Source organism: Podarcis raffonei, chromosome 13 (genome assembly GCF_027172205.1).
Source record: "Podarcis raffonei isolate rPodRaf1 chromosome 13, rPodRaf1.pri, whole genome shotgun sequence".
Classification (NCBI taxonomy): domain Eukaryota; kingdom Metazoa; phylum Chordata; class Lepidosauria; order Squamata; family Lacertidae; genus Podarcis; species Podarcis raffonei.
The window spans coordinates 45,934,386-45,948,298 of NC_070614.1; the positions used below are offsets into that span (position 1 = coordinate 45,934,386).

General features: G+C 40.4%; 1 protein-coding gene across 1 annotated transcript; it reads right to left on the bottom strand.

Moving 5' to 3' along the window:
• Nucleotides 1-2,030: 2,030 nt before the first annotated feature.
• LOC128399075 (vomeronasal type-2 receptor 26-like) lies at nucleotides 2,031-10,287 on the bottom strand. Its single transcript, XM_053360335.1, has 5 exons — nucleotides 10,208-10,287; nucleotides 9,179-9,470; nucleotides 4,593-4,820; nucleotides 3,518-3,563; nucleotides 2,031-2,932 (listed from the first exon to the last, which is right to left on the bottom strand). Exons 1-5 carry the CDS (start codon nucleotides 10,285-10,287, stop codon nucleotides 2,031-2,033), a joined length of 1,548 nt encoding a protein of 515 aa, XP_053216310.1.
• Between the last annotated feature and the right edge of the window lie 3,626 nt (nucleotides 10,288-13,913).

Here is a 13,913-nt window from a genome sequence, read left to right on the forward strand (position 1 = left end):
AAAAAGAAATACTTGGGACCAATGTTTCTGTCACAACAGAAACAACATTTCACAAGGACGGGAAGAAACACCACGGACAGAATAACTGCCACACACAGGAAGAGCAAGGATATAGTTTGAGTGTCTCATTTGTAGTTTGAAACCTAAGTAGACTCATCTCTTTCAATTCCTCCTTTTCCTGTCTTACCCTCAGTCTCCCAGCAAGATTCGATCCTATTACCCCTGCAGGACACTACACTCAGTGCTTCACTGTACACTCGGAGTGGATGTTTTATTCCAGAACCAACTCTCCCTCCTCCACACTCCTATCCTCTTTCCCTAACTTCCAACCTCTCCAACCTCCCTCCTCAACCACCTCAACTCAACTCCCCTCTTAACCACAGTCTAACTCCATCTCCCTTGAAATCTGTTCCCTTTAAACTCTCCCTCCTGGAACCACAGCCAATCAGAGGCTGCCGTTATTTAAGCATTTGCTGGCAGGAGAAAAAAGTAAAAAGAAATACTTGTGGAACCACCTTTCCCGTCACAACAGACACAACATTTTACAAGGACTAGAAGAAACACCATGGAAAGAATAATTGCCACAAACAGGAAGAACAAGGATATGGCTTGAGTGCCTCATTTTTAGTTCTATGAATCATTTAATGTGTCAACACAAATAGAAGTTATTAATATTGCAGTTGTTTTATAAGGAATTATTATTTTCACTGGAATATAATAGAAATTAATAAGATTTTGGAATGCAGAAATAAAGGAAATCATCTAGCATGTGGGGGGGGCACCTAAATTATCTGATTCGGTATTTGAGTGATTAGTATTTGTATTACAATTTGGTAATGTTTTAATGAGGCTATGATTGAATGGTAATTTAAAATTAATAAAAATTATTATAACAGAAATAGCATAACTAGACTTTAGAATCAACTTTAGAAACAACACATCTGTATTCTCTGAAGCCATTTGGTTTATTTGAGATATTCTCTGCCACCACTCTTTCAAACTGGTTAGAAGTATAATTCAGGGAAAAAAGGTTTGTCCTACTAGTGTTAGTAATATCCAATGTGTTTTCCTCCAGATATAGTTGCATATCTCTGCTACTTTTCCTTGTTAAAACTATTTAAAAAACAAGGGAAATGGCTGTTTTAAACATCTCCTTCTTCTATTCCTCAGCTGCCTTGTGGGTGAGAGATAAAGAATGTAGAGCCCTCAACTATTTCACAGTGTTTTTTGTTTCTGGTACCCTGTGTTGTCTTCAAGATGAATTTGTAGATTTCATGAAGTAATTGATAAGAGACTTTTTATTAACATTCCTTTATGTACAACATTCATCAACTGAACTTAACCATTTCTAAATTAAAAGGCTGAGAGTTTTGCTATTAAGATTCCATTTGCTTTAAGTATACAGTAATGCATGACAGGGATGTAAAGAGTGTTAGGGGAGGGGTAGTAACTCTAGTGGGAAACAAGTCGTGCTCCTTCTGGTGCAGTTTGTCTACCTCAGATCCCCACCCTGCACTCAGTTCTCACCTGGGGCTCTTAGAAGTTGTCAGCATTCAACAGCAGCCCCACCCCAGAAAATACAACTGGCTCCCTAAACCAGGTGAGGGCAGCCAATGGGCCTCGAATCCTCAGTGAGTTGGGAAATTTCTCTGCATGCAAAGACAGGATCAGACTGAGTGAGTAGATGAAAGCAATAGCAGGTCCAATGCTCCAAAAGGTGGCTACTGCAGGAGCTGTAGAGGGAAATGAGGGGCAGATGGGTCTCATAAACCTAGGAAGGGAGTCCATCTAGGATAAGGAAACTTTGAACTTAAACCTCCACTGCTTTACAGCATTACACATTTGTGAAAAAGGCTTAGGGAGTAGAACCTGAGGGAAAATGTGTACCCATTGCCTTTGGGACATCTTTGGCAGACAAAAAGGTTAAGGAGAAAACTTTACACATATCCGGAGTAGGGACTCGGAAAGTGATACCCGCCAGCAAGTCCATGTATTCTAAGACCCAACAGAACCACAAATTCCACTGTCATTTATACCTTTCTTTGGGTTAGCTGCTCTTTGTTGTTCAGGTTTGGCCTCAGCACAATTATGTAGCATTTAGGGGAGAAAATGCAACCCAGCAACCCAGCACCAGAAGCAAAGATGGAGAAGATCTCCACAGCCACCATGTATTTTCCTCTGGTGCTCAGGTAGGTTGGAATGAAGGAGAGCCAAACACTGCAGAAGACCAGCATGCTGAAGGTGATGAATTTGGCTTCGTTGAAAGTGTCAGGCAACTTCCTGGCTAGGAAGGCCACCGTGAAGCTGAAAGTGGCCAGGAAGCCCATGTAGCCCAAAACACAATAGAACATGGAAACTGACCCTTCATTACAAAGAAATATGATTTCTTCAGGCATTGAGTGCATGTCCACATCTGGGAATGGGGGAGAGGTTGCCAGCCAGAGGACACAGATTCCTACTTGAACAATGGAGCAGGAAAAGACAATGGAATAAGCCAGTTCTTTGCCTACCCATTTCCTCATATTGGATCCTGGTTTGGTAGCCATGAATGCCAAAACCACCAATATGGTTTTGGCTAAGATGCTGGAGAGGGCCACAGAGAAGACAATGCCAAAAGCAGTTTGTCGGAGAAGGCAAGTCAGCATATTAGGTTTTCCGAGAAACAACAAAGAAGAGAGGAAACACAAGAGGAGGGAGATAAGGAGACCATAGGTGAGGCTTCTGTTGTTGGCTTTGACTATGGCTGTATCGCGATGCTTAATGAAGATGCTAAGCACCAGGATTGTGATGAGAGAGAATAAAAGTGCGAAAAAAGTTGAAACAATGGCCAAGTTTTCATCAAAGGCTAGGAAGTTTGGAATCTTAGGAATGCATAGATCCTGGCCGCTGTTTGGATACTGATCTGCTGGGCAACTGACACATGTTTCTATGTCTGAAAATACACAAACAAAGCATGACAATTTGAAGTAACCAAAAGTATTCTTAAGAATTCCCTCATCACTAGTCCATTTAGCATAGTGTTTTCTACGTCAGAATGTATGAGCTTCAAGACCAAATGCTTTTGTACTAGGTCTATCAAAAATAAAACTTGTGTATCAATTCTGGAATTTTCTACATGGGTAACGTCTTTTTTTTCTTTATTGTCTCCCTGCTTTTTCTTAGAGCCACATAAACAGTACAACAAAATGAGAAATAAATTACATCTGAAATCTTTGGATCTCAGAAAAATGAGTTTGATAAGAGTTTCACCCTATTGTCAAACAACCTAATTCTTAGAGGAGGAAACACCACTTCTATTCCACCCCAATTTTGAAGAAGTTGGAAGTAAAATATATTGGCTTCCACTTAAAAAAGAAATCTTCAAGATGTTTTAAAGATTTAAATATATTGGTGTTATCTATAAACAATGAGAAGAACACATCTGTTAATTTAAGCCTTTTCTCCTGCAGCAATTTAATGTCAACAAAATTGCCAGGAGCCCAGAGGTTCTGCATTATCTTAAGATGTCATCTCTAACCTTTCTCATTTGAAATCATTCCTTCTGGACATGGATCACAATCATAGCAGCAAAACGTCTTCCCCTCCTTCTTTTTCTTCCCGTAACCAGGATGGCAGTTGGCATTACATAGAGAAAGCGGTGGCACCTATCCAAAGAGATAGGAAAAGTTTAATATTAAGATATTGTTTTGGGGAATTTTTCAAATATCCAATATCAGGTGATTGAACAGGAGTTCACATGGTGTTCCTTTTGTGGTGGCTCAAGGAATTTAAGGTAACCCATTATAGTAGTTCTGCTCCTACCTGCAGGGTCACTACAAGCAAATTATCCCATGACTTTTGGGTTGTGGTGTCCTGTTAGGCCCCATTCTGCCTCCTGTGGTATTTATCATCTATATGAAACTCTTAGGAATAATATGATTACTATTATTCTTATTCTTATAGGAATAATAAGATCTGGCACATGGCATCACCTGTATGCTGATGATATGCAGTTCTATCTTTCCATTTCATTAGAATGAAAGGAGGGACTGAAGTTATTTGACAGGTGTCTGGAGTGAGTGATGGATGGGATGTGGGCTGAATCCTTATCACAGAGAAATGCTTTGGCTGGGTGGTTCCTACGCCTGACTTGTTCTGTGAGGGGTTGCATTCCCTTTGAAGCAAGAGATCTGGGAGCACTCCCTGATTCTTACTCATCACTAGAGTCTGAAGTATTTTTTGGTGCTAGCTGATAGACCTTACAGCAATTCTTAAAGGACAATATTTTCTCCTGGATGGCTTATTGACATGCAATAAACAAAAAGGGAATGTCAGTATCACATGTAATGTAATACTATGTACAAAGAAAAGTGCCATTAGCAAAATTGAAGGCCAACAAGCACAGCCTCAGAGGCTGAAGGTGCAAACATACAGGAAAAGTCACTCTTTCAAAAAGAGAATCCTACATTAAAGCACTATCCATCTAGATATGAAAACTATATATGAAAAATAAGCTATATTAAATAATAAATTTCAAAATTATTAATGCATGAAATGCTTTTGTTACATCCCATTCTGTGGAAAACCAGGGTCTGTGCCATTTTTTTCCATACCTGAGTGAAGGCTGTAAGCCATTTGATTTGGTCCTCATCAATGGTGAGCTCTTTGCCAGGAGGGGCCTGAGGATCCAGCCTTCCCACTTGGACTCTGATGTATGATCTATTTGGGAAAGTGACCAAGTTTGTAATATCAAGGCCAGCTGCTAACTCTCCATATTCATTTAATGTAAGTTGGTCCCCAGCACTGTTGTTGAATGAGATTCTCTGCAGGAATGAGTGGAGCTAAGAGGAAGAGCATAAAAAGGTCTATAAAACATTTGAATAGTCGGATTAAGATTGTTGAATAGCTTTCCTAGACGGAATGAACACTTCAGGCCACAATGGAGAGGAGGAGGGAGAAAAGCAGAGTCTACAGACAGCGATGACACAGTTGCTAGCCTCTTCTGGGGACCTACCAGTGAGTATAGGTTTGGCTTCAGGGTGCCAGAAACCCCTGGCAGTGGGTAGACAGGGAAAGATGGGGTCTTCCAGGACATGCCCAAGCAGTGGCAGCCCCCCAAATGAGGATCCAGTGCCTGGTGTGGGGGTTCTGTTTGTGCTCCCTCAGAATTGTGTAAACTGGGGCACGGGCCCCTGGCCTCCATCCTTACACCACTGGGTAACTGGACAGGTAAGGGAGACAGAGAGAATCGCGGAGGGATGTGGTTGGCACAGCTTCAGTTACATGTAGTTTTTGGTAGTCTGTTGCTTGTGAAAGCCTGTGTCATCTAAAGTCCGTGCAGTATCATTATAGGAAATATTCTAATTCCCATCTCTGATAAAAATTTCTAAAGGTTTATTTTTTAATTTCTTAAGTTTTATTCTTTTATTTCTTTACTGATAAGTAAATGCCTACTCACATAATGTACCAATGCAGTGAATGCTTTTTGAGAGGGAACAATACCTGCCAAGGATTTGTATACCGAGGAGAGAGTTTTCCCTTAGCACCTCTTCTGTTGCGGATGGCTCCAGCCAAGTGCATGCTATTTAAGGCATGTGCCAAAGCATAGACAGCATTATAAATACTGTAGCTGTGGCCAGTCATGCTCATTTCAAAATATGGTGCAGGGAGGCTCTCCAGCATCTCCTCTCCAGTACACACAGTTTTTGAGAGAGTGGAATTTGAAAGTGAACAACTGAATGCATCTTCCCAGAAATCTTGAATAAAACCATCTGTCTCTGTCCAATGAGGATATACACTCTGAAGAAAGTCTTTAAAGTTGTGAATCTCCTTGACGTGAATTGCAAAGGATATAGCACCATGGAGCATTCGTATATTAACATTAATTTTTTTTTGCAGGCTATATAATATGAAATCAATTTGGGTAGTTGTGATCCATACTTTTCCTTCACGTGACTTCTTTTGAGTAAATAGTAGCTGATATAACTCCATTGTGCTTAAAGCAACTGACAACCATATAATAAATCTACTTTCTCCGTATACAAGAACTGCATTGGCTCTGCTGGTTGTGAAAGTTGGTAACAAAATCTTTATGTCCACCATTTCTTGTAAGTTAGCATTATCACGTATATTGTGTTTAAATCTTTCTGTGAATGCTGAACAGATTCCATTCTTGAAAAGCATTGGCTCAATGTTCTGCAAGAAACGTTCTCCAACTTCATTAGCTGGAGTCATGACCCCAACCCATTTCCATCTGAAATGCAGAAGTAACTGGATAATTCCCTGATACTGAAGGTCTTCATTGGGGACCATGCGGTAAAAGGAAGAGAACTTGGTTCCATAATTTTTGGGTGGTTCAAATGAACCGTATGAAATCTGGAAAAAGCAAAAGCCAAATGTTTCCAAGTGGAAACAAGAAATCGTGATATCCCAAAAACATTTGTATATAAACACGTGCACGCACACACACTAAAATATTGAATATATATTGAATCTATATCCCAAGTTTACCAAGTTTAGGGAGAGCAGCGACCCCAGCTTATATAGGAAAACACAGATAACCTTGCTCAATGTTTTCTGTTGATATTTATTATTATTATGGCACCATCACAGCTTCATTCTTGTACATATTGATTGTATCCAATAATAGGGGAGCATTTGGGAGAGGAGGTTTCGGTTAGCTGCGATGGAGGATTCCTGAATTCCATCACTGCCGTACGTTCCGGAATCAGAGGCTGAGAAGGGAGTAATCAGCCTCCCTACATTCCCCAGGCTGGGGAGTGGCAGCTCATCCACAGATTGCCCAACACCTGGCCCCAAATTCAGAAGGAAGAGGGGAGGCTGGGGGACGCTTGATGGAAAGCCTGGAACGTTTCTTGGCAACTCTTCAAAGTCGCCTCCATTTAGGAGCAAGCTTCCAGTTCTTAAGATGAAAAATTGGATTTAAGTTTTGAACATGATCTGAGCGAAGGGGGAGAAACTACTCTGCTAATTAATTCAGCCACTGAGGTGCTAAAAAGGATTTGAATGGAAGAAGTATTAACATCTATGTTGACTTGGTATGTTGGAACTGAAAGGGGGGGTTCAGCCTTCTTTATTATTATATTTCATTTTGCTTTCTTATATGGCAAAATCCTCCTCTGAAAGTACCAACTCCCCAATTATTTATAGCAAGCGAGACTGGAGAGGTGGTGTATTTGGTGATATAATATGATTCTAATAGTCATTAACTGTGTGGAAATAACAATTATTCAAAAGTGGAAAACCAAGTTCAAAGTATCCGGCTGCAGATATATTTGGAAGAGGATTAGGTGTTTCCCAATTTTGATTTGGAGAATGACTGGAGAGACGCAAAAAAAAACTTAGGAAGTTTCCCTAGAATTAGAATCGGAATGATGCAGCTCCAATTAAACGAGCGGCCATGACCAAAAGTAGATCAGCTTGTCAAATTAAATGCGGAGCCTTAGGGGGATAGGTGCCTTTTAATATCTTACTTAATATTTGCATCCCCAGTTTTATATGGCAAAACCTTTCCTGGACAGGTTAACCATTTGAAGGACAGCTGGTCTTACAAGCATTGGGCAGATGCCTTGCTTTGATTTTATTTGGACTGACTTGGCTGCTGCCTGAGGTGAGAAGCTTTTTGGACTGGCTTGGCGGAAACATCATTTTGTGAAGAGACACTGTGAACATACAGAGGGAACTCGGGATGTAAATAACACAGAGAATATATTGTTTTGTTTTATTTTGCTTGTTCAGAGGCTGTGAAATGTAATGAGGATTAACATCGAAATGATTTATGGGAACCATCGTGAAAATTCTGAAAGCAGCAGAAGTATGAGATGATCAGAACCACCCCGACCTCAGAACATGGGAAGATACCTCCAATTTTTTTTTATAATTTGGCATAATATTTGGACTGTTTGAATGTTGAATAATATGTATAATTTGGAATATTTAATATCATTGGATAGGATTGTTAAAGTGGAAAATTTAATAAATATTTTTTTTAAAAAAAGAATAGGGGAGCATTTATCATGGCTCATGTTAATATACTAAGTGGATGATTAAGCAAAACTCCAAGGTGGAAGTGGAGTGATAGAAATTGTTGATCATGTACTTTTGATCTGTAACTTTTGTAATGATTGTAGGAAGCCATTGATTCTCTATCTACTAAGAACTCTCTCAGGAAGATTTCCTGGGAAATCCAGAAGATCTCCATTAGATTGTGTATATACTATTCATCTCTGAGCACAAAACCAAATCATATAAAATATCAGTAAAATACAAAATACTGTACCAGCACTATTTAAAACAACTAAAATGAAATACAACATTGTAGCAGAATAGCACAATGCTGACACGACTATATAACGCTCTGAAGTGACAGATGACAAATGCCAGAACAAAGCAAGAAAACACTTTTTCAATTAGCCTCTGAAAGTGAACAATGTTGAGTAACATCATACTTTGGGAAAGGACTATCTTGATTTTTAAGGGCAGCAACATTTTTAGTTAATGTGTTCTCAGCTATTTTTGCCTATGAATCCAATGCCAATGTCATATATTCAGTACCTCACTGGAAGCCAGTGCAGTGCTTTCAGGATTGATGAATATGAACCAGTCTAGGTGCCTGCTTTACATAAAAGGTAAAGTAATCCCTGACCATCAGGTCCGGTCATGACTGACTCTGGGGTTGCGGTGCTCATCTCGCTTTATTGGCCAAGGGAGCCGATGTACAGCTTCCGGGTCATGTGGCCAGCATGACTAAGCTTCTTCTGGTGAAAGAGAGCAGTGAACTGAAACACTGTTTACCTTCCTGTCGGAGCGGTTCCTATTTATCTACTTGCACTTTGACAACCTTTCGAACTGCTAGGTTGGCAGGAGCAGGGACCGAGCAACGGGAACTTACCCCGTCATGGGGATTCAAAGCGCCGACCTTCTGATCGGCAAGTCCTAGGCTCTGTGGTTTAACCCACAGCACCACCCCACGTCCCATGCCTCCTTTACATACCTGGTAGCTTTACAGCAATATTCTATTACATCTATTACACACAAATGGTCCATGTTACACACATTGTTGGATATGCATATTATACCCCTTTTACTTTGTTCATTCTCCCACTCCATATTTATGAATCAGTAGATTCCTAAAGCAAGGACAGCATGAAATCTCTGTTTTCCAAAATCCATATTCTACCTGTGGAATCTTGAAAGGACCTAAGACGTTTGCCATGCACCAGGAGGTATCAGAGCTGAGTCCCCCAATGACTCCTATGACATTTTTCTGGATGCCACACCTGTAGTTGGGAACAAAGTGATGTGATTTAAAGAGCAGGTCCAGAGTGTTTCGGTAGGTCATCTTTGAATCATAATAGCTATCATAGATGTGGAAGCCGAGAGAGACATTGGGCAACATCCTGGGATTGTCATTGATCTCATCAACAGCAAACACCAAGGCCAGGATTTGCTGGTAAAACTTTGTCACCACCCTGCAGATGAAATAAGAGTGGGGAAATTAATAATAATCTAGGTATGAGAGACTCACCTGCCTGCCTATCGAAAGAAAGGACAAAGCCCGCAAAGTTTATTTACTTATTGGGCAGTCTCATAATACTGTGTCATTTAAAAAGCCATTGCACATTTCTTCGATATCTTCAACAAACCGTGTTTGTTTTCACCAGCTTGAAAATTTGGGTATCATCAACAAAGCTGAGTACAACACTTTTGGCTATATGTTTCTCCTAGGTTTTCATGCCTTTTCTCTTTCTCCTACTCTCTTTTCCGTCTGTCAACATTGTCAACACCCTGCAAATGCAGTGAGATTTTGTTTGTGACAAAGTGCTCAGAATCTAGATAGGAGAGATTTACCTGCCTGCCTATAAAGAGACGATGAAGCCAGCAAAGTTTATTTACTTATTTGGGCAATCTAAGAATACTGTGTTTGTTTTCAGTACCTTGAAAATTTGGGTATCATCAAAAAAATTCAGTACCGTTCCTATTTTTTTATTCCATCTCTTTTCTCTTTCTGCTACTCTCTTTTCTATCTCTCTTTACACAATTAGAATCCAAAACGCTTATAGTTCATTGAGAGTATGAACACAGCCTATCTGCACAGAGATTTCTAATAAATCTCTCGACACATTAAAAAAATAAAGTTCTAAAGCTATCCCCCCCCAATCAATCATATCAGGAATAATTAAAATAATATTAATTAACGGTTACTTACAGTGGGGCATCAATGAATTCCTTGGAAGGGTGTTTCTTGAAGGATAATTTAGGGACTATGTAATAAATATGAGATGCCATTGCACCAATGATCAGGTCACCTGGCTCATACCACTCGTGTGGAACATGAACAGGATTATTTGTGGTGCATTTAGTACTTTGTCCTTGGGACACTATATTGGGGAGCAGCAGGAGCAGCAGGAGCAACATCCTGATGGCAAATACACTTGTCTGCATGGACTCCCCTGCTTCTCCCGACAGTATTATTCCTCTATTCCACCTGATCTGAACAAGACAAATTGGGTGGCAGCTGACTCTGTCAATTTGATACTTTAAGGGACATGTATCCACCTTATTGTTAGCTTGAAGATTGTCACAACAGAATGCCTTGGATACCAAATAAGATGCAGTGGTTTGATATGAAAGAGGGAAACTGATAACTGATAAGTAACAGAGCCCTGCCTAGTTGTCTATGGAGCACAGAGGAGCTTATAATCATTTCAGGCTTGCTTGTTGATTCTTTTTTTCCACTGTGACATCTGGAGGTTCAGTCAGGTGGATTGATTATTGTAATTTTAGTAATGATAGCGACCTCATTATAACAATACCAATTTTATCTAATTAATGCAATTATGAATGCCAATTATTCAAATGTCAATTATATGATTTAATTAAACTTTTCCCCTTGGTGCTAGATTTGATGGCTTCATTCTTCTTCATTATTTCTGTGTTCCACTATGTTAATAATTTCCATTGCATTCCATGCACATATAATAATCTCTTATATAACAGCTACAGTCTTGTGATTTCTATTTGTATTAGGTAATTTATAAACTTTCAAGTGAGGAACTTTAAGTGTAGTCCTTATTCTTTCCTGCGTGTGACAATTTCCCCTCATGATGTTTTCCTGTCCATATATGGTGCTGTATCCTTCATTCCTGCAACTGTTGATGGTTCCCATGATGCCCTGGGAGAAGTGGTTATCCCACATTTTCCAAAAGTCACTGCATCGCTTTGTCCTGTGATTCGGCTTCCAGTAAAAAAGCAGTGTTCACCATTTTTTCCAGCCTAGGAGGAATGGTCTGAATCCAGACTGCAGATACTGAATCCAAAAGGATTTATTACTGCAGCTAGTAGACAGGAAGCCGGATCTGCCAATGTAATTATATTTGTAACATCACAAAATCGTAAGCAAGGAATGAACCTACTAGGTCAGCAGGATGTCTAGAATTGAGCTGGCCCCATCCTTTCCCCGCTTCCTAATTTGTTAGTTCTGTGGTATCCATCACTCTCCCACCTATGTAACACTGATCAGACATAGTTTGCCATCATATTAACTGAATGGTGGCAGCAATTCTGGATAGCATCCTTGTCTTATCAAGAAGTGTTGACACTGGATTATAGCATTAATAGACCAATGGGATATCGGATCCACACAAAGCATGATGGAGAACAGCAACAACTTGGAAAAGATGGATGCGACAAACTTGGCACCTCAGTTACCACTCAAGCCCATGTGTCCGCTCTCTCTTAAATATATTGCCCCCACCTCACCGAACAACCTTTGACCCGAAGGCTTAAAAACAAAACCTCACTATACCAGGGGGATCTTTGTGAGGGGGATAACCAGGAAGTTGGAGTCTCGGGGGGGGGGCCGCTAGGGGCGCATTGGAAGATGGCCGGCAATACCATCTCTCCGGCTCACAAGAGGAAATTAAGAGGCTGATATGGGAGTATGCAGCCTCCCTTGTAACTCCAGGGAATGGGGGTACACTGCCTTCGCCTGTGGTGCCGATAAATCACCCCCGAGTTTGAAAGATGCAGGGGGTGAGGGCACTAGGCGCACAGCCCTTGTGTGGGTTCTCGGCTCTCCCGGACTCTGTCTCCGATAGCGCGGCTGGTTGCAGCAGCTCAAAATAAACAATTAGAGAGCAGCAAATGCACATGTTTCGAGTGAAGAATGGGAGTTGAGACTGCTATGTGAAGGGACCTCTGTGAAGTCGAGCGATGGGCTGGATTCAACAGGAAAATATATCAAGAAGAAGACACATCAAAGGGTCGGTATGTCGGAACGGGACGGAATGGGGGGAGGAAACTTTTCTTTTTTTATCTAATGTGATTACCTAACAATCCCCCCCCCCAAGAAGAATCGTTGCAACTACTGATTATAAGCGGGATGATTAAGAACTGTGTGGAAATGAATTACTAATCAAAGACATGGTTTGTGGAATATCTGGAAAGGAATGAAACGCCTTTGGAATGACGCAGTTATAAAAAGAGACTCGCTAGGAAGCAGGCCTGGTTGCAGGATTTACGATCGAGGGGGAGGAGACCATGGCTTTGTTATCATATTGGACTGTGAGTTTGACCTGGCAGAACTCCCTAAGAAGATTGAGGAGAGAGTGACAAGCCTGCGAGGATTAATGGGCAGACTTTAAGAATGTTTTGTACGGAGTGATGAAATGGCGTCTGTCTATTTGAATATGGCTCTATGACTATAACAACGTTTGTTTTTAACCCGCTTGTGGAGACTATCAGAGGTCACAAGGAAAGGATTATATGATAACAAGAAGATGAGGAAAACAATAAAGAGAAGATTGGACAGAACTGTGAATACTATTTGGACAGAACTGTGAATATGAAAGCAGCAGCAGTAGAGATGTTTGAATCCCTTTCTGAGCTCGAAGCATGGGTAACCCCAACAACAAATTAAAAATTTGCCTCTGTAATTTGAAATTAATGTGATTTGATTGGTTTGTTAATAAAAATTATATTAAAAAAAGAAAAAGAAGTTGGAGTCTCGAGCAGGTGTTCTTTAAATAAACAATAAAGATTTATTTTTAGAACAAGGAAGTATAATACAAGTAGAGAAACTTAGGTTACTTCAATAAGAATACACTAGTTCACTTCAATTCACTTTATAGTTTGTTTCCTTTCTAAGGTGATACTTTCCTTCATTTACCCACCCCTTTAACAAATGCAGCTCCTGAGGTACTTTCAGTAATAGTCTTAAGGGCTCACCCCCCTTCCTTCACTGGGATTTGGAAGTCTCTTCTTTCCTCAGAAGAGTCTCTCCCCTCCAGATTAGTTTAGACCTAAGCAGACTCATCTATTTCAGCTCCTCCTTCTCCTGCCTCACCCTCAGTCTCCCAGCAAAATTTGATCCTTTTACTCCTGCAGGACAATACACTCAGTCCTTCACGGTACACTCAGAGTGGATGTTTTATTCCAGAACCAACTCTCCCTCCTCCACACTCCTATCCTATATCCCTAACTCCCAACCTCTCCAGCCTCCCTCCTCAACCACCTCAACTCAGCTCCCCTCTTAACCACACTCTAACTCCATCTCCCTCGAAATCTGCTCCTTTTAAACTCTCACTCCTGGAACCACAGCCAATCAGAGGCTGCTGTTCTTTAAGCATTTGCTGGCAGGAGAAAAAAGTAAAAAGAAATACTTGTGGAACCAACTTTTCCGTCACAATAGACAAAACATTTTACAAGGACTGGAAGAAACACCATGGAAAGAATAATTGCCACAAACAGGAAGAACAAGGATATGGCTTGAGTGCCTCATTTTAGTTCTATGAATCATTTAATGCGCCAACATGAATAGAAGTTATTAATATTGCAGTTGTTGTATAAGGGATTATTATTCTGACCGAAATATAATAGAAATTAATAAGATTTTGGAAATGCAGAAATAAAGG

Excerpts from the sequence above, each read along its gene's own strand:
- LOC128399075 (XM_053360335.1), bottom strand. The coding sequence starts at position 10,287 with ATGGCATCTCATATTTATTACATAGTCCCTAAATTATCCTTCAAGAAA. Across the intron at positions 3,564-4,592 it reads GGCTTACAGCCTTCACTCAG|TATGATTGTGATCCATGTCC; the intron begins GTATGGAAAAAA and ends ACGTTTTGCTGC. Across the intron at positions 2,933-3,517 it reads AATGATTTCAAATGAGAAAG|ACATAGAAACATGTGTCAGT; the intron begins GTTAGAGATGAC and ends GTGTATTTTCAG.